At 39.8% G+C, this 21,127-nt stretch overlaps 1 protein-coding gene across 1 annotated transcript in view; it reads right to left on the reverse strand.

Moving 5' to 3' along the window:
* col4a5 (collagen, type IV, alpha 5 (Alport syndrome)) overlaps nt 1-21,127 on the reverse strand; it is a 79,308-nt gene that overhangs the window by 26,265 nt on the left and 31,916 nt on the right. Inside the window, exons 2-22 of the mRNA XM_061913802.1 lie at nt 12,606-12,662; nt 12,440-12,529; nt 12,278-12,322; nt 6,473-6,517; nt 6,333-6,395; nt 6,209-6,262; nt 6,119-6,145; nt 5,967-6,047; nt 5,832-5,894; nt 5,728-5,763; nt 5,616-5,657; nt 5,453-5,545; nt 4,300-4,353; nt 4,070-4,126; nt 3,937-3,981; nt 3,810-3,863; nt 3,688-3,729; nt 3,475-3,568; nt 3,118-3,405; nt 2,949-3,038; nt 2,750-2,820 (exon numbers count right to left, since the gene is read on the reverse strand). Of these exons, the coding sequence (XP_061769786.1) occupies nt 2,750-2,820; nt 2,949-3,038; nt 3,118-3,405; nt 3,475-3,568; nt 3,688-3,729; nt 3,810-3,863; nt 3,937-3,981; nt 4,070-4,126; nt 4,300-4,353; nt 5,453-5,545; nt 5,616-5,657; nt 5,728-5,763; nt 5,832-5,894; nt 5,967-6,047; nt 6,119-6,145; nt 6,209-6,262; nt 6,333-6,395; nt 6,473-6,517; nt 12,278-12,322; nt 12,440-12,529; nt 12,606-12,662 (1,491 nt within the window). The remainder of the gene's footprint in view (nt 1-2,749; nt 2,821-2,948; nt 3,039-3,117; nt 3,406-3,474; nt 3,569-3,687; nt 3,730-3,809; nt 3,864-3,936; nt 3,982-4,069; nt 4,127-4,299; nt 4,354-5,452; nt 5,546-5,615; nt 5,658-5,727; nt 5,764-5,831; nt 5,895-5,966; nt 6,048-6,118; nt 6,146-6,208; nt 6,263-6,332; nt 6,396-6,472; nt 6,518-12,277; nt 12,323-12,439; nt 12,530-12,605; nt 12,663-21,127) is intronic.

A 21,127-nucleotide genomic window follows, 5' to 3' on the forward strand; every position in this document is an offset into this window, starting at 1 on the left:
CGAGGCGGGAAAGGAAGGCAGGAATCCGGCCAGGTGAAAAAGCTGACTGGGACGTCGAAAAACCAACGTCGAAGTTGATCATATCAGTGGGAAAGGGGCAAAGATCCAACAGTGTTTGGCGGTCATACTCGAGCAGTGAGCTGACAGAGACGAAAATAGACGCAAACAACACAAAAATGAACAAAGCTGGCAGGGCAAAGCACATACTGGCGCCATCTTCTGGAAATTTGGAAGTGACGTTACTCAAATAGTGAAAAGTAAGTGTTGATGGTTTTTTTTAGTAACCAGCAAGCACAGTACAGTTAGTAGAACAACTGTGTTTTTATTACAGTGTATTTGATAGGTGCCGTCTGAAATTCAACTATTTCTTTTATTTATATATATATATATAATAAAATAAATACATATAGCTAGAATTCACTGAAAGTTAAGTATTTCATATATATATATACATATATATATCAATCAATCAATCAATCAATGTTTACTTTATATGTTTATGTTTATGTCAATGTTTAAGGGACGGCGTGGCGCAGTGGAAGAGTGGCCGTGCGCAACCCGAGGGTCACTGGTTCAAATCCCACCTAGAACCAACCTCGTCACGTCCGTTGTGTCCTGAGCAAGACACTTCACCCTTGCTCCTGATGGGTGCTGGTTGGCGCCTTGCATGGCAGCTCCCTCCATCAGTGTGTGAATGTGTGTGTGAATGGGTAAATGTGGAAGTAGTGTCAAAGCGCTTTGAGTACCTTGAAGGTAGAAAAGCGCTATACAAGTACAACCCATTTATTTATTTATCATTTACTTATATAGCCCTAAATCACTAGTGTCTCAAAGGGCTGCACAAACCACAACACAAACCACTACGACATACTCAGTAGGCCCACATGAGGGCAAGGAAAACTCACACCCAGTGGGACGTCGGTGACAATGATGACTATGAGAACCTTGGCGAGGACCACGTATGTAGGCAACCCCCCCCCCCCTCTAGGGGACCGAGGGCAATGGATGGATATATATATATATATATATATATATATATATATATATATATGTATATATATATATATATATATATATGTGTGTATATATATATATACAGTATATATATATATGTGTGTGTATATATATACATATATATATATGTATATATATATATATATATATATATATATATATATATATATATATATATATACATATATATATATAGATATATAGATATATATGAAATACTCGAGCAGGTGAATTGGCTGTAAATATACTCTCCTCTTAACCACGCCACCCGCCCCAACAACGCCCCCAAAGTTGATTCATCAGCCCATGTTATGTGTGTTTTGATATACAGTACCGTATAGCACCTGATATTGCATTTAAAGTGTACAAACCTAATAAAAATAGGGACTTTTGTCGAGGCTGGAACCCATTATTCATATTTACATTGTTTCATATGGGGAACTCTACTTCACTATGCAAACTTTTCGATTTCCGAACTATGTTCAAGAACAAATTAGGTTTGTTAATCCAGGTTCCACTGTATATGATTATTACACTTGTTACGTTCGTGGGGTCGGATAGCTGTGAAGGATTTGTTCCCACGGATGCAGAAGACTAAGCAGGGAGTGGCAATTAAGACATCTAATTCAAATCCACAAGGCAGGGCAAAAAAAAAAAAAAAAGACTTAACCGCTAGCATAGCTAGCAGACAACGCAAAAATTCGCCAAGGGCAAACAGCATGAAAGTCTTTAGCACGTCAAAAAAACTATTAATTTATTATTGATCTAGCGATTTAGACTGGGAGATACCAAAATATCAAGGGCAGTGGTTAGAGGCAGAAACAGGTGAGGACGCTAATTTATAAAAAGAGACAAGTGTGTCTAATCAGCGCCCCTAGCAACAAGAAAGTCAACAAAAGGAAAGCTCGCTGGGGCAGAAATTGATTTAAACATAGGAGAACTACAACAAACATAAAATGAGAAATGACTTGTCAAGTCATGACAGCATTACCGTATTTTTTGGACTATAAGTCGCAGTTTTTTTTCATAGTTTGGCCGGGAGTGCGACTTATACTCAGGAGCGACTTATGTGCGAAATTATTAACACATTACCGTAAAATATCAAATAATATTATTTAGCTCATTCACGTAAGAGACAAGACGTATAAGATTTCCTCGGATTTAGCGATTACGATTGTTTGGTAATTGTATAGCATGTTCTATATGTTATAGTTATTTGAATGACTCTTACCATAATATGTTACATTAACATAACAGGCACCTTCTCAGTTGGTTATTTATGCGTCATATAACGTACACTTATTCAGCCTGTTGTTCACTATTTTTTTATCAATTTGAAATTGCCTTTCAAATGTCTATTCTTGGTGTTGAGTTTTATCAAATAAATTTCCCCCAAAAATGTGACTTATACTCCAGTGCGACTTATATGGTTTTTTTTTTCCTTCTTTATTATGCATTTTCGGCAGGTGCGACTTTTACTCCGGAGCGACTTATACTCCAAAAAATACGGTACTTGAAGACAGTGATTTGTAGTGCAACCTATTTTTGTATTGTTTTCCCCACATCTTTCGTTATCTAGAAATTGCTTTTTTTTAACCCATAAAAGGAATGTGACGTGGGTTACAAGCTTTGTCACAGAACCGATTTACCTTGTCAGCCAAGGTACCACTTTACAGTATTTGAAACATGTTTACTACAAAACACTGTTCGGCTCGAGATTGCTAAAATCACTTACAGGTTGTCCATTCGCTCCAGGTGATCCAGAGAATCCTCGTTCTCCTTTTATACCAGGATTACCAGGATTTCCTGAAAGGTTTGCACATGGGGGAGAGTTTTTTTTAACGTATTGACTGTTTAGAGTTTGTATTTGTCTTCAGATTTCAACTTTTAATAACAGTCATGTGTCTCAAAGTGCAGGGACGTCATGTTGTCACCTGGGAATCCTGGCTGTCCTGCAGGTCCTGGAGGTCCAGGGATGCCAGTCGTGCCACTAAAGCAGTTGACACAGGTGTCACCTTTATCACCTGAAATGATGAGCAGTCATTTTTGTATGTGTTGGTTTTTCTCTACATCCATGACTGGACATTTGTTGCAGCACCTTACCTTTCTGGCCTGATTCTCCTGCGAAACCCCTCTCTCCAACCGGGCCAGGACGCCCAGGCTCACCAGGAGCACAGTTTGATCCGCCACTGGAAAAGCCCGGAGGTCCAGGCGGTCCTGTTGATCCTGGCAGCCCGGGGCTTCCCGTACGGCCTGGAGGTCCTGGAACTGAGATGCCTGGATTGCCAGTATCTCCCTTTTGGCCTCTCTCTCCTGGGAATCCTGGAGAGCCTTGTCCACCACCACCACCACCACCAGGATTTCCTGGTGGCCCCTGAGGTCCTGTCAAACCTGGTCAAGGATACAAATGGGAATTTGTTTTTTTAAACTGATGTTTATATTGTGTTGTGTTCCCCTGACCTTGCGGTCCTCTGTCTCCTTTGGATCCAGGTGATCCAGGGAATCCTGGCTCCCCTTTTGGACCAACCTGTCCTGATGTCTGTCCACCAATCACCTGGTGGGACAAGAAGTAGTAAGACATGTTCAAGTGACGGACATCAACTAATATATGGTGGGTGCATCTTGAAGTTGTTGAAATTATCAATGCTCTTTATGCATGTTTGTGATACACACCAATCCTGGTGGACCTGGGTTTCCACGATCTCCTTTTTGACCCTGTAAAGAAAAACAATATTCCATATAAACATCCCTTTAAGATCCCTTTCAATCATTTACAAAGAAAAGATTGGTCTTACTCTATCCCCATCCCTGCCTGGAGTACCTGGCAGGCTAGGCTCTCCTTTGAGTCCCTAACAGAGCAGGAAATAAAATCATGAATATCAAATCATTTTTTATTGGAGTAGACATTTTGACAGGACTTACATTGAAGCCTGGTGGGCCGGGGTCACCATCTTTGCCTGGTTTGCCCTTTAAAAAGAAGAACATAATACAAAATGTCTAGGATTTTGTTTTTATCGTAAAAAAAAAGTGTAATTTATGGCATGAAAAAACTCACACGTTTGCCTGCCTCTCCGGGTTCTCCCTTTTCTCCTTTCTGGCCACCTGGGGCGCCCTGTCACCACACACACACACACACACACACACACACACACACGCACACACACACACACACACACGCACACACACACACACGCACACACACACACACAAAGCAATGTTCATCAATATTACAAGTGACCCAGCAGGCATAGTGGAAAAAAAAGATAAATGGTGACAATCACTTACAGGAGGTCCTGGGTAGCCTCGATCTCCTTGGGAGCCAGGATTTCCAGGGTCACCCTTGAGTGAAAGAGAGGGTAATTAGAACCAACGAATGAGGATCAATGGTTTGCTGCTCTCTAGTGGCTGAAGGCAAGATTGCATCCTGACATTTTTTAAGCTTGGGATGATGCCCTCTGGTGTAAAGAACTTGAAGTGCCAAGGTTCAGTTTATGACGTTGTCTTGATTTGCTACATGATAATTTACGTTTTATGAGCATTCAAAACTTTATAGGATCCTGATACTTACCGTATTTTTCGGACTATAAGTCGCAGTTTTTTTCATAGTTTGGCCGGGGGTGCGACATATACTCCGGAGCGACTTATGTGTGAAATTATTAACACATTACCGTAAAATATCAAATAATATTATTTATCTCATTGGCGGAACAGACGAATAAAATGTCAGCAATCGTCACACACGTCGACCAATAAGAATTCGGCGGGGGAGGGTCATGGCAGAAGTGTGTCATGGAATGCTAACTGCTATATGCTACATGCAACTGCAGTAGCTATTAAAATGGTTCATTTCATCGTTGGTGGTAACTTATAAAAACTGAGAAGGGCTGAACAAAAATGGCACCGAAAAGGAGATCATGTACTGCAGCTTACAAGCTGGACGTAGTGAAATATGCAGCAGAAAACGACAAGAGGAAGCGGCGCATACCTTTGGAGTTAGCAGAGTTGTTTAGAAGCGTCATCGAGGAAGAAGATTTCATCGAATTTAGCGATTAGAAGTGACAGATTGTTTGGTAAACGTATAGCATGTTCTATATGTTATAGTTATTTGAATGACTCTTACCATAATATGTTACGTTAACATACCAGGCACCTTCTCAGTTGGTTATTTATGCCTCATATAACATACACTTATTCAGCCTGTTGTTCACTATTCTTTATTTATTTTAAATTGCCTTTCAAATATCTATTCTTGGTGTTGAATTTTATCAAATAAATTTCCCCCCAAAATGCGACTTATACTCCAGTGCAACATATATATGTTTTTTTCCTTCTTTATTATGCATTTTCGGCCGGTGCGATGTATACTCCGGTGCGATTTATAATCCGAAAAATACGGTAGTATCTATTATGAGAGTACTGTAAGAGCTTTTTATTTCACCTTGTCTCCTCTCTGGATCTCTGTCTCAGTCGGCCTCTTCTGTTCCCCGACTTGTCCGGGAGGGCCAGCAGGTCCCGGTAAACCAGGATCACCCTAGATTCGCAATCATATGTGCATACAATATGAATAAAAGGCGTGAGGAAAAGTGCATAGTGGACAGTACCTTCTCTCCTTTGGGTCCCTGGAAGTTCAGTCCCATGTTTCCCTGTTTCAACAAGCGGAGACGCATCAGTACTCAAAATATAAAACTTTGTAGAATAATAGTGTGGGCTCACCTTAGGTCCCGGAGGACCAGGAGGACCGGGTCGACCCTGCAACACAACAACACAATTGTCCTCACCTAAACCCGTCATGAAGCTCATCATGAAATGACGTTTACCTCAGTGCCTCTCGGTCCTGGAGGGCCCAGCGGACCTTGGTACCCAGAAGGTCCTGGAGAACCCTGGAAATACAACAGAATTGTACTCAGGTCTAACACTCCTCAATAAATCAATGGAGCACAATGAAGACATACGGGAACTCCTGGCAGTCCGGGGAGCCCCACAGCTCCTTTCTCCCCAAAACGATTAGTGGAGATCACGTCGCCTGGATCGCCCTTTTAAAGGAACATTTTCAATGTGAGACTAGAATGTCAACTAGTAATCAAAAACCAGAATGCACACACACCTTGGGTCCAGGAAGACCAGGTGGACCCTACGGAAGGAGAATATTGGATGTTAGGATTAAGCAAGTCAGAGACTTCTACTGCAGACTGACCGTCCTTCCTTGAATTCCTGGCATTCCTGATGTTCCCGGGTAGCCTATTTCTCCCTAACAGAGGAAGTCAAATGTTCTAAATAATTTATGAATCCTCATACTTTTTTTGTTTTTCTATACATACTTTTGTCCCATTGCAACCTGGTGTTCCTCTTGGACCTGGAGGTCCGTCCTGCCCCGGGAGACCCTATGAAACAGAGGAATTAAATATAAATGACAACCAAAGCACAAAGAAGTGTCACGGTTGCTATGTTTAAAATTTACAGGAAGTCCTGGTGTTCCTGGGAATCCAGGTAATCCAGAAGGTCCCTAAGAAGATAAATAACAAGAATCAAACAGGGGAAATGCACTTTTAAATTAAAAAAAAAAATGTTTATTGTGCCCATCATTCACAATTCCTATGTAAGACAAGAACACATATGTATTTTTTTGTACATTTTAATTTGTAATATAAAGCAAGTACGAGGTGGTTAATGGTTAAGCTAATGGACGTAATCTATTGCGTCGATTAAGCCTTCTAAAAAAACATCCGAAAAAGCGGCAAGAATACTGCATTTACATCTCATGACCTGAATGTTGACCAAGTATCAGAGATATTGTTTTTATAAACGCTAACAATGAAGAAGTACTTAGATCAGCGCAGTGATCAAAGACTAACACAACGAACACAACTATATGCAGCTATTGGCATACTGAGCCGGAGATGGTATTGTTAATTCTAGATTATAAATCATGCATCTCCTTGGACAGTAAAAGGTTGTGGCCATTAGCTGAGAAGTTGGTCAACTTTTACGTTTAACTTTGGAGAGAAAGACACGAAAAGACGCCTGTTTTCACCCACTTTTTGTTTGTTATTGTGTACTTGACTTGGAAATTATGATTAATTCTTCATCACAGCAGGAAGATCTGAACCGAGGATGTTGTTGTGGCTTGTACAGCCCTTTGAGACACTGGTGATTTAGGGCTATATAAATAAACTTTGATTGATTGATGATTGATTGATAAACATCCCATCAGAGAGCAAATATTGTACAGTAAGTGATTGTTTTATTATGTTCGTAGTTTGCATTTCTTGTTTAGTGCTAAGCAATAATGCTACTTGCTGGGTCTGTTTATCACTCAACTTCTAAAACTTGTAGCTCATTCACCTTTTTTGCAGGTTAAAAAATATTAAAGTCCTGGATCATCATTTGTCCCAAAGTAGTTGTTGGTCTTCCTTGGTTAGCATTAGCAAACGTTGTGAGGTGTCTGTGAAATTAAAGCGCCGCCATATGCTTAAAATGACCATAATACATAAATAACACTTGTTATTATGAATGTTACGGCGTGGCGCAGTTGGGAGAGTGGCCATGCCAGCAACTTAAGGGTTCCTGGTTCAATCCCCACTTTCTACCAACCTCATCACGTCCGTGGTGTCCTTGAGCGAGACAGATAACCCTTGCTCCTGATGGGTTGTGGTTAAGGCCTTGCATGGCAGCTCCTGCCATCAGTGTGTGAATGGGTGAATATGGAAATAGTGTCAAAGCGCTTTGAGTACCTTGAAGGTAGAAGAGCGTTATATAAGTACAACCCATTTACATTATACATACACTATAAACGCTGATGGATGATTTTGGATGTTTTTTAGAGCGCTTTAGAGATGGGTTGCATATTCACATGATGGTCAAGCAGCTTAAGCGCAGCATTAAAAAAAAGTGAGAGTGAGTGTAAAGTCGGGGCTGACTATGCCCTATTGCTGTTTTGTTCTTGGGTGTTCCAGTCGTTCAAATAGAGAGCTAGGAAAGAGCTTTCATAGAGTCGCGAAAGAAGTGGTTCATAAAGGAACTAAAGTTACAGAAAAAACAAAAGTACATCAAAGGAAATGTCTCTTAAAAATGTTACTTTCATCATCCTGTGCAATACAATCATACCATGCTTGTGTCTGCAGCGATAACTTTGGAAAATGTTTGTTTGAACATTTGACTTGTTTGAGAAACTTTCTGTGACGCAATCCAGTTTATTCTTTACTATATTAGTAGTGTTTGAGAGCAGAACTAATCGTAAAGGATAAAGGATCACTTTGTGTTCATTGTCGAAGAACTGCTTGTGCAAATAAACTAAGGTCATGTTAATTTCTAGTAATAAATATTTTAATAATTGGTCCAATCCACCATATTTCCTTTATTCATTTTTAGAACAGAAACTAAAAGCTTAATTGTTGTTGTGCAGGAAAGCCAAGTGCTTTATTCGACACATATGACCACATTTACCGGCTTTAATTGGTACTATTTGTTCGCAATCAAGAAAATATCCTTAATACTATCAATAAACTAAATCAGTGGTTCTTAACCTTGTTGGAGGTACCGAACCCTTCTTTAGTGAAAAATTATTTTTTTTTTTTTTTGTCATATTCAAGGAAAAGTTATGTGTTTTTACTGGTGAACAAAATGAATTATGCATGAACATCACCTTGTTCAAAGAACAAAACCAACACAGTGCATGAACTCCCAACAAATTACACACCTTAAACCAGGGGCGCTCACACTTTTTCTGCAGGCGAGCTACTTTTCAATTGACCAAGTCGAGGAGATCTACCTCATTCCTATTTATAATTTATATTTATTTATTTATGAAAGAGACATTTTTGTTAACAAGTTAATGTTTTTTTATAATAATACAAGCATGTTTAACACACATAGATTATTTTCTTTCATGAAGACAAGAGTATAAGTTGGTGTATTTGATTCTGATGACTTGCATTGATTGGAATTAGACAGTGGTGCTGAAAACGTTCGCATTTTCAAATGGAGAAAAAAAAAGTCCTCCTTTCTGTCCAATACCACATGAAAGTGGTTGGATTTGGCATCTCATTTGTCCAACTTGCATACTCGTTTTTAAACACTTTGTTATGAGAGTAGCATATGTGTGTGGCCCTTTAATGTCTGGCAGCAGGTGAGTGACGTCAGTGAGTGTGCGGGTGGGCAAGCAAGTGAGAAAGCGGTCGCTGAGGGCGGGGGAGAAATACATTGGCATCAAACTCCGTAGCTTGCTAGCTTGTGCACGCTAGCTTTCTGAGACTCTTATTTTGTTAGCACAGGCAGGATGAAACAGGTATTTTATGGTGAAGACAGGAACTGTGCAGTCAGTCTTTAGAGTTTTGACAGTAGGTACGGAGTCTCTAGAAATAAAATAAGTTTCTCTGCGTCCGCCCTGTTAGTGATTTTTTTCTTAAATATGAGCTTGCAGCAGCCAGCGTCATCTCACAAGATCCTCGGGTGCCGAGAATGTCAAACAACTGACGAAAGTGAAGTCTTGGTATGATTGATGATTGCTCATTTTTATGTATATTTTCTAATGCCTGGCTTGAGATCGACTGACACACCCTCCGCGATCGACCAGTCGATCGCGATCGACGTAAGGGGCACCCCTGCCTTAAACACATTACCATGAATTGATTAACGTGGACCCCGAAGTTGAAAAACTTATTCGGGTGTTAGCATTGAATTAATACCATTTAACCATTTAGTGGTCAATTGTACGGAATATGTACTGTACTGTGTAAACTGTACTGTTTCATATTATGTATTCTCTTCCTTTGCAATCTGCCAGTAAAAGTTTCAAATCGATCAATCAAACAACCTGCAAATCCGATGGAAACTTAGAGGGAACATTGTTTGGGGGTATCCATAATACGCCGATAGGGAGAACTTTTTATTTACACGATAAGTCGGATGTGTCTTTACCTCCGTGGCGGAGGCTACGCCGAACCCCTGAGGCCGACTCACCGAACCCCTAGGGTCCGATCGAACCCAGGTTAAGAACCATTGAACTAAATGAATAAATCTCTGGTAGGCTCAACAGAATATACTGAATCTTGATATCACTAGCTCACATTGCTGAACAACAGGGACATCTGCAGCTAAATAATGAGACAAAATATGAACTTCACACCATAAAAAACAACAGCAGACAAGAATTGTAGATGAGACTAATATTTGTGGCAGGAAATCAACTGCAAACAAACTTATCCTTTTTCTCATTAGCGCTACAATCACAGCAGAGTGGCACGCGTTATGTCCATTAAGTATGTTACTTCGCGATGCAAGACATAAATCTAACTTCGTCTTTCACCAATTAATATTTAATTTGTGGACCTTCAGATGTAAGGACAGGATGTGCCTCCAATCTTTTATTCTGTCAAATGAAGTGAGGTCGTAGTGAGCAGTAACATCTTGGTGAAATGGTTTAAATCAGTGGTCCCCAACCACCGGGCCATGGCCCGATTGGTACCTGGCCGCAGAATAATTTTTTCTAAAAAAAAAAATAAATAAATAAAAATATATATATATATTTTTTTTTTAATTAAATCAACATAAAAAACACAATATACACTTACAAATAGTGCACCAACCACAAAAAACTCCCTTTTTCATGACAAAAACGTCCCTTTTTCATGACAAAGAAGAAAAAAAAAAAAAAGAAAAAAAAGGACACCCCCCCGGGCCGCGGGACAAATTATTAAGCATTGACCGGTCCACGGATACAAAAAGGTTGGGGACCACTGGTTTAAATCATTCAAAAATTAATTTTTCTTAAGAGTGTCCAAATCCACTTCATCCCGTTATAAATATTTTTTTCATGATCGCTTTTATATTTGCCTCTAAACCTTTCAAATTACGCCCAAATCTGCACTGATTCAGGTAAATAAACAGTAGCCTAATGGGGCTCTAGACCAGGGATGTCAAACATGCGGCCCGCGTTCAATCCGGCCCACGAGAGAAGTTTGCTAAGTGTAAAACTGAGCTGTATTTTTAAATTAAAGAAACTGTTGTTCTAAATGTGTCCACTGGATGTCGCAAAAGCAATTCTGTTAGGCAAGCAAATAGTTACATGGCAGCCCCAGAGTTTGACCTATAAGTAAAAATTCCTCACATGAATCAACAGACCGTACAAAATATTGAATGTACCTTTAGGGTGTAGGCTCAACCAGTGAGTATCTACCAAATTTGGTAGATAACTCTGGGGACTGACAAGCACGTGTGTGCAAGATTTTAGCAAGACTTGTTGAAAAAAATGGCCGCTTTTAAGCAAATCATTAATGCGAAACCTGGCAACTAATTGTAAGTACAAGATTGTTCAATGATTATCCAACTTTGAGGATATTTGTATTACATACATGTATAATAGCATGTTTTCCAAAGCACCACAACCTATACGGTAAAGTGGGGCTTTAAAACAAACCGAAGGAAAACAAACACTTAAATTGCTGCGTGAGATACTGCACATTGATATAGTTCTGTGAAAATTATTGTTTTCTGTGCAAATTTAAAGAAAATGAATAATGGAAATGACAAATGAGGTAGTTAAGACATATAATATTTTTTATATAAGCCTTATTTAGTTTTTTTGTTCAATCCTAGATGGGCTGTGACTTAAAGTTTTTTCTTTAAATTTTTCCTTCAGAATGCAACTAACTTGAAGTGTTTTGTCCAGACGATTATTTACTTGTCCTATTTTGGGCCAAAGTAAAACAATCTGAACTTGTCCTAGTTGTATTTTGAAGTTATCATGGCATGATTTTACTAATCCGGCCCACGTTGGAATAGATTTTCCTCCATGCGGCCTTTGAGTTAAAATTACTTTGACACCCCTGCCAGAAAATCGAATGAAAACTGGAAGTGCCCAGATGTGCCTCTAGGTCATTGATTGATTGATTGATTGAAACTTTTATTAGTAGATTGCACAGTACAGTAAGTATTCCGTACAATTTACCACTAAATGGTATCACCCGAATAAGTTTTTCAACTTGTTTAAGTCGGGGTCCACGTTAATCAATCCATGGTCTCGTGATTGCAACCCAGCTGTAGGCGGAATAAATCCATTAGAGAAAACTTATGTATGCTTGTCTCACATAAGGATAGTGATGGACAAAATAAAATAAAAAAAGTTCCCCTTCAATGATGTGAAAGATGAGAGACTTCAGTAATGTTGAAACGGTGACATCTGCTGGCCAGATGATGGCATTACAACAAAGTGCCACCCGTTTTCTAGAATGAATTGAGACCAATACAAAACACTTAAAACACTCACTCTTATTCCTTTTGGGCCATGTAGTCCCATAGGACCATCACTCCCCTGAAAGAAAAAACATATTTGAAGTAAAACCACAAACAAATAAATAATAATATACAATCGGTTGAAAATGGATGGATGGATGGATTGGGGCCTTGGTTTTGTTTTTTGGCCACTGACCTTCTCTCCTCGGGGTCCGATAGGCCCTTCAGGTCCCGGGAACCCGGGAACTCCTGGTTGTCCGGTGAGTCCTGGGAAACCCCGGTCACCCTGATACATCGGAACGTAGCGTTAGTTTACAATTGAACGCATTATAGTGCTGGTTTATTTTAAAATAATGCAACACCTTTTCTCCTTTGACTCCGCTGCAGTCACATTTGGATCCTACACATCCTTGGCATGCCTGTAGGAGAAAAGACAAGTCTTTTCTTCAAACATAACCAAATTGAGCAACCAACAGAATCTGCTAAGAGCTTTAAAAAAAAAAAAACCTGAAAAATATGACGTTCCAATCTTTGCCACAGGAGGGCGGTCATGCAACCTAATAGACTAAATGGATAAAGTACTCCTTGTCTAAAGGAGGGCAGGGCGCTCACTCATTTTCTGGTACCAGCTATTCTTCCCACATAAAAGTCAGAGGACTCTGCAGTTTGTTTGTTGATGGTACAGCAGCTGCAAGGTCAATGTGAACAAATCAACAGCCTTGCGTATGGTATTTGGAGAAAGCGAATTCAAATCAGACTCCAATCGTTCCTGTGCACAAGCAAGACCACTAAGAGGGTGGGACGGTGGATCAGTGGGCTAGAAAGCTGAGAAAAGGGGAGTGCCAAGCTGCTGATGAAGCTTTCCCATGCTTGTTGACACAGCGGGCATGGACTGCACGCATGCCAGGCACTCGGGTTTTTGTGAGAACCACTCAGTGGCATGAGGGAGGACCGACAGACAAGTCAGCATTCTTCAGCAAAACAATGTTCAAAGATAAAACTGTGTGCCTGACTGTGTTGACATGACTTCAGGGGCGTTAAACCAGGCGTACAATGACAATACCAATACGTTTTGCTTTCACAGTTTCATAGTAATTGTAGTTCATATTTTGCCTCAGTGAATCGCAGCTCTCCCAAAGTCGGGCAGCACTCGGGCAACCCCAAACCATGATGCTACCACACCATCAACTACCTTACGACGCACTTGTGTTTCCAGTAATGCAGACAACAAGAGCTGTTAGCACTAGCGGAACGAATCATAGAGCTGGACCAGGGGCGGGGCACATTGTGCTATCGGGTGGATATCCCTGGCTTTGTAGCTTGGTAGTTCGTCCCGCTCTCGTCTCATGCCGGCGACCTGGTTTTGCGTTTCACTCAAAGCAGTAAGAAAAACCTAACACAGTCAAGAGAGAGCGTACACAACCGCTACTCTTCCGTTTTTCAGGGCGGTATAGCTCAGTTGGTAGAGTGGCCGTGCCAGCAACTTGAGGGTTCCAGGTTCGATCCCCGCTTCTGCCATCCGAGTCAATGCCGTTGTGTCCTTAGGCAAGCCACTTTACCCACATGCTCCCAGTGCCACTCACATTGGTTAAAATGTAACTTAGATATTGGGTTTCACTAGGTAAAAGTGCTTTGAGTCACTAGAAAAAAGTGCTATATAAATATACTTAACTTTTTTCCCTTTTCTTTTCGCTTTGACGCTTCGCTTAGATGTTCATATGAGCTGTCACTCACGTTAACTTCGTAGTAAAAATTCTTAACTAGCTTGTACTGTGTTGACAAGTGATGGAAGACAATAGCAGACGGTTGATTTGACCCAAAATAAACTCGCAGAAGATATCGTCAATCCACTTGTAAATTTGCACGTGAAAAGTGAAATTTGAGGGTGAAAATAAAGTCATACAGCAAAAAATGTTATATCTTTTTTTTTTTTTACACCAACTTAAGTCAGTCTTGTCAAGTTTTCAGCAACCATACATACTGACTGGGGCAACCTCGCTCTTATATCGGTAGTTTTTAGAATACAATTGTTTGCATGATCCCTCAGGTGGTAAAGGATATCACCACATGGGCTCAGTAACACTTCAGAAAACCACTGTCAGCAAGTTAATGTCACACAGGGTTTTTGCAGCTTACTGAGAGTTTTTTTCCCTGGGATGCAAACAGACTATTCCAAGGCGTGCAGGTAAGAACATATTTATTAACCTTCTCAAAACTCAAAGCACGACAAAAAAACAAAAAACAATGCGAAGCCACCACGCGCTGATCGCACTTGGAGCTACACTAACACTTAGCATTAACTATGACAAGGAAAACTTACCAACTGTGGCATGAACGAACAAAAACTTACTTATACAAGGTAGCTTATTGACTGGCAAAGGCCGGCTTAAATAGTGTCTATTGATTAGAGCCAGGTGAGCGTACCGAACACCAGGGGCAGGTGAAAATCATACGCAACCTTGGCAACCAAAACAAGCAAGAGTGCCCAAAAAACAGGAACTAATGGAGTCAAACTAACAGAGCATAACGAAAACAAGATCCTGACCACGGATCATGACAGTTAAAACTCTACTATGCAAAGCGAAAGCCATTTATCAACAACACCCAGAAACGCCGCCGGCTTCGCTGGGCCCAAGCTTATCTAAGATGGACGGATGCAAAGTGGAAAATAATGTTTTGTCTTTTCGTGCAACATTTTTTTTTACTTATTTGTACTTTTTCCATGCTATCCCACCGTATGTATAATAAGTGTGCCCATGTTACATTCTAATGAACAAGTGTCTATACACTCTCAAAACAGGGCTGTGTCTCAATTACTTATACATAGGGCCTGATCTACTAAGATCCAAAGACACTAAAATATGTGTGCAAACTATAGATTTGCACATGCTATTTGTGGCCGTGTGCTATGAAGTTTGCACGTGTTTTATTTCATGCAAACCTTCAGTAGATCAGGACCTTAGTATTCTAAGCCCATTAATGTTCAAAATGGCCAGAATGGCGAGTGCACATTTATGTACACTTAATACCCTCAACAGTGGCCATCTTGGCTACATAATGGAAAGGAAGGGACTCGAATGGTTAAATATATCAAAGACAATGAAACAGGTTAATATTGTTATTGTTGTTACAGTGTTTACATCGTTTACTTGCTGCTCATGTATGGCGCTGCATAGAGTAGAATTCCATTTTCCATTCTCCGATTGGCACACATTTTTGGATGAAAAGATCCAGGAAGCTGTAATGTGTTGGGAGTAAACACAAAACCTTGACCGCAGGGTTGGGGTGTGTGCTTTGACAAGCCCTGGATCTCCAGATTAGTTTTTGGTCTGCTTCAGCTCAATGCTGTCTGCACGCACAAGAACTCACTCATTTATTTGTGAATGTGAATTATATTTATATAGCGCTTTTCTCTAGTGACTCAAAGCGCTTTACATAGTGAAAGCCAATATCTAAGTTACATTTAAACCAGTGTGGGTGGCACTGGGAGCAGGTGGGTAAAGTGTCTTGCCCAAGGACACATTTATTTGTTATCGTGCAGCCTGTCTTTCTTTTTTTATTAATTTTTTTTTTTTTTTTTTTTTTAGAATTTTGCATTTTGAGTGCATTAATGCTCACACTCAAAATTCTAAGTTTAAGTTAAGTTAAGTTCAGTACCAATGATTGTCACACACACACTAGGTGTGGCGAAATTATTCTCTGCATTTGACCCATCGATCTTGATCTCCTCTGGGAGGTGAGGGGAGCAGTGGGCAGCGGCGGTGGCTACGCCCGGGAATTCTTTTTGGTGATTTGACCCCCAATTCCAACCCTTGACACTGAGTGCCAAGCAGGGAGGTAATGGGTCCAATTTTTATAGTCTTTGGTGTGAACTCACACCCTTCCGAGTATGGATTGACACAGAGCCTTTGAAGGGAGCTTTTTTTTCTCACATCATGTTTTATTTTAAAGTTTTACTGTCAGCGGTCTTTACTTCCTGTTTAATGACCCCCACCTTCTCGTGTGCACACTTTTGAGCCTTGTTATGCGGTCGGAGAATGTCTGATAACAGTATGAAATGTAAGGAGCCCCTAAAGGGACATGGAGGGAAAACATTTTTTTTTTCCTATTTCAGTGAACCGGAAGTAAAACCGACACAGCGATGGAAGAGCTTACCCATTATCCATGGGAGAAATGTATTGATTTCTATTTTAGTATTAGCCTAATATATAAAGACACCACATTGTATTAAGGTCCCACAACAGAGCACAGAGTCTGTGTCTCTTTTACTTCCGGTTCACTGACATAGGAAAAAAACCTTACGCGAGATATCGCAAAAAGTATTGCAAGATCTCGCAAAACATCCATGTCCCTTTAGGGTCTATGTAGAAAGGAACACGATATTTAAAAAAAAAATCATAATGATCAGTCTTATGTAATGTTTAATTGTGATTTTCAGTTTTGTCTGTGGAGGTTGGCTGTGTTAAATAACCCACGTAAGAGTCAAAGGGCCGTGTAATCCACTTAGAAAGGTCACTGAGCCCCAGATATTCACTCCCTCTCTCTGGATCTTTCTTTCTTGTCTCTTTTGGCATTCCGCTTTTTTCGTCACGTCAAGGCAATCCCAGTCATCAGGCCTGAGGGGGGAGCCGGAGCCCCCGCCTGCCTTGACTGACAAGCTGAGACCAGCCTGCTGGTCCGTGCACAGGCAGTCATTACTGAGAGTCCTGGTTTGTCAAACAAAAACGGTGGATTATTTTGTGTCTTTGTATTTTACCCGTATTATAAAATGTTTGCAGTCACATCTAGGGTTTATACCAAAAAGTTCTATTTTGCTCATTTGTAGTGGTCTTTCTTGAACTATTTGGAAAAAAAACGATACAAAAATATCTAAAAATGTGTTGAAAAATAAACAAGTTATTCAATTACAAATAAATGTTTCTACACACATAGAAGTAATCATCAACTTAAAGTGCCCTCTTTGGGGATTGTAATAGAGATCCATCTGGATTCATGAACTTAATTCTAAACATTTCTTCACAAAAAGCAATCTGTAACATCAATATTTATGTAACAGGTGGAGACTTGTCCAGGGTGTACCCCGCCTTACGCCCGATTGTAGCTGAGATAGGCGCCGGCGCCCCCCGCTACACCAACAAGGGAATAGGCGGTAGAAAATGGATGGATGGATGGATGTCCACAAAAAAATCTAGCTGTCAACACTGAATTGTTGTATTTTTTTTTCACAGTTAATGAAGTTACATTCATATTTTGTTGAAGTATTATTCAATAAATATATTTATAAAGGATTTTTGAATTGTTGCTATTTTTAGATTATTTTTAAAAAATCTCACGTACCCCTTGGCATACCTTCAAGTACCCCCAGGGGTACGGGTACCCCCATTTGAGAACCACTGCCCTAAATCACCCCCTGGGAGGTGAGGGGAGCAGTGAGCAGGAGCAGTGAGCAGCAGCGGTGGCCGCGCCCGGGAATCATTTTTGGTGATTTAACCCCCAATTCCAACCCTTGATGCTGAGTGTTAAGCAGGGAGGTATTGGGTCCCATTTTTATATTCTTTGGTATGACTCGGCTGGGGTTACATGTCTATCACGCAAAAACGCAGATTCCAACCATTGAAATACTTTGTGTAGTCATTTGAAAACATCACTGCTCATCATAATAGCAGCTACAGTTTCCATCTTAAAAATCTAAAAAATGATTATTTGGGAATGTCCGACGGCCCAGATTGATAAACTTATTTGGCCCAGGTCTGCACTACACACTCAGAGCGCTCACAGAGAAGTGAGAATCCATTCACTACCTTGGTGGTGGTAAGCTACATTTGTAACCACAGCTGCATTGGGGTAGACTAACGGAAGCCTGATTGCCAATATGCATCTAAGTCCACTCCAACCCGCACAACATATTCATACAAATTCACACACCAATGTGTGCGGCACTGGGAGCAAAGGTGAAGTGTCTTGGCGAGACTTGGATGGAAAATGTGTGTGAGCACTGTTGTTGACTAATTAGGACCAGTATTGGCAGTAAAGTTAAAAAAGAACACCAGACTGTCAGGATGTTACATCACTTACAAGACGTTACTTGTTCAATCATCTTCGAGCACTGTGGTGAGTCTGCATTTTTTTGGTGTGGCTTTTGACTTTTGGGTTATTCTGTTCTTTTGTCTTTCATTATATTACATCAATTAAAACTTGTAGGGACTTGGCAATGTTGTTGGCGTGCTTACGCAATCATCCTGTGCCCTCGCCCACTTCTTCCCGTCATATTGAACAGACAAAGACACTTTAAAAGGCATGGTGACCCAACGCAGAAGCTCAATTGTGCTTGTGTGTTGGAATGCGTGACTGGTGGGTTACATTGTGGTTGTCTGCTTAGTTCAAAATAATCACAGGTGAAGATGAGTCAAAGGTAGGCGAGCAGGTGGGCGGAAGTGATGGGATTAGACTGGCGAGACTACTGCAGAATGTCCCATCGTTCATCATAGACAGACACACACACACACACACACACACACACACACACACACACACACACACACACACACACACACACATACACACACACACACACACACGCACACTTGTATTTGTTACCTTCTAGAAGCCTCCAAAAAATGCCCTACATCTTCAGGGCCACCCTGTCTAGATAAATAAAGATTTGTAATTTACAACATTAGTAATATATACATACTTTGCCAATACAAACAAGCTTTGTTGTGAAAAATGAGTTGGAATTGCACAAGAAAAACTTAGAATTTTGGCAGTATTATAATAAAAGTTGTAATTTTACTCAACGCAAGTTAAAATTTTACAAGAAAAACTGAACATTTGTGCAATATTATGATAAAAGTTGGAATTGTACTCAATAACAGTTGCAATTTTACAAGAAAAGCTTAAAAATTTGGCAATTTTATGAAAATAGTCCTAATTTTACTCAACAAAAGTCACAATTTTATAAGAAAACTTTAAAATGTTGGCAATATCAGAATAATAATCAGAATTGGCAAAAGTCAACATTTTACCAAACAAATGTTGCTGTTATACAAGAACAATTAAAAAAATTGCGATATTGCGATCAAAGTCAGAATTTTTTTATGACAAATGTCACCATTTTGCAATAAAAAGTAATAATTTGACATAAAAGGTAAACATTTTTCAATAAAATATTGCAATATTACAGAAACAGGAAGAATGTGAGAAACTGTTCCCATTTTAATAAGAAAAAAGTTGACACCTTGTGAGAAAAAGCCTGCTTTTAGTTAATCTTGTTGTTGAATTTTGTGTTTGTAACTGGTTTTTAATCTTCCTTATTTACTTCATGTTATTACAGTATGTCTCTATATACATATTGATTTTATTTGTTTTATTAATTTTGGCTAAAGAGGGCGCATTTAAATTTTTTACACACACTAGTTATTTCATATGTTGACCAGAGGGGGAGAACTTTTAAACCCGACACTGTCAATTTAAAACAATCCCTCCTTTTTGGGACCACCCTCATATTGATAGATTTCACCACCGGGGGTAAAAATGAGATCTTTATTTTTTTGTTTTTTGTAATGTTCTTAAGGTGACGACAAACGAGTCACAGACCACAGATGGCTCCTGTGCTGCACTTCGGGCAACCCAGATGTAAAAGCTAACGGTTAATGGCCACTATAGTCTTTGTACCATAGTGTTATAGTTCATCCTACCGTCACAAATGGAATGCGGGTTGTCTTACGTCAGCACCGGAAGTCGTAAAATCCGCTGTTTTTTTTCCAGGGATGAATCGGAAAAGTCCTTCTTTAGCTGCTTTCTTGTTTTATCATCTATTGCTGGCTTTGCACCTGTCAATGTTTACTTTTGTATGCACATTAAATCAACTAAAAATCCTGACTTTGGAGCAATGTTCACGGACTCTAGTATTTGCAATGGTTTTCCGTATTGTTACCCTGATTTTGGTCCTAACTTGTTCACCGGTCCTCATATAGATGGTACTTTTCCTTGTTGATGTCTCAAGAAGGTTAGAAACACACACACACACACATTCTTGTATTTTTTGACTTCTTGAGACCTCCGATATATAAAGATTTGTATTTACAACATTAATAATACAGAAAAAACTATGCCAATTTAAAAAAAAAGGTAATTATTTTGGGGGGGAATTTTGTTTGTAATTGTTTTTTAATCTTAATGATCTACTTCAAGTTATAACAGTATGGATCTATATACATATTTGCTTTTATTTATTTAATACATTTTGGCCAAAAGAGGCGCATTTAAATTTTTGCACACTTGTTATTACATATGTTGGCCAGAAAGGGAGCACTTTGAATTTTTACGCACACTTGTTTTTTCATATGTTGACCAGAGGGGGAGCACGTTTAAAACCGACACACAGTCAATTAGAAAAATCCCTCCTTTTTGGGACCACCGTCATTTTGATAGATTTTACCACCAGGGGTGCAAATAAGACATTCTCTATTAGATGCAATGGTTTTCCGTATTGGGACCATGATTTGTCCTCACTTCTTCACCGGTCCTTATAAGGAAGCTACTTTTCCTTGTTGATGTCTCATGACGGGTGGAAATACAAGAACACACACACACATACACACACACACACACACACACACAAACACACCTACACACACACACTTAATTTTCAACTGCAGACTAAATAAATATGTTCATTGCTTTTTAGGCAAATCAAGCCCCATAAAAACTTGAAAGGGCTGATCACAGATCAGCGTCATGGGGGAAAAAAGACCCTATTTGCCAAGCAACAAGGCAACACATGAAAGACACAAACAATGAATCATCATCATTAGTCTCAATAACAGAAGAAAGAAGAAGGCCCAGAATACAGTTAGGTCATGTGTGCGTGTGCGTGTGCGTG

This window comes from Nerophis ophidion, linkage group LG10, assembly GCF_033978795.1.
Source record: "Nerophis ophidion isolate RoL-2023_Sa linkage group LG10, RoL_Noph_v1.0, whole genome shotgun sequence".
Classification (NCBI taxonomy): Eukaryota; Metazoa; Chordata; class Actinopteri; order Syngnathiformes; family Syngnathidae; genus Nerophis; species Nerophis ophidion.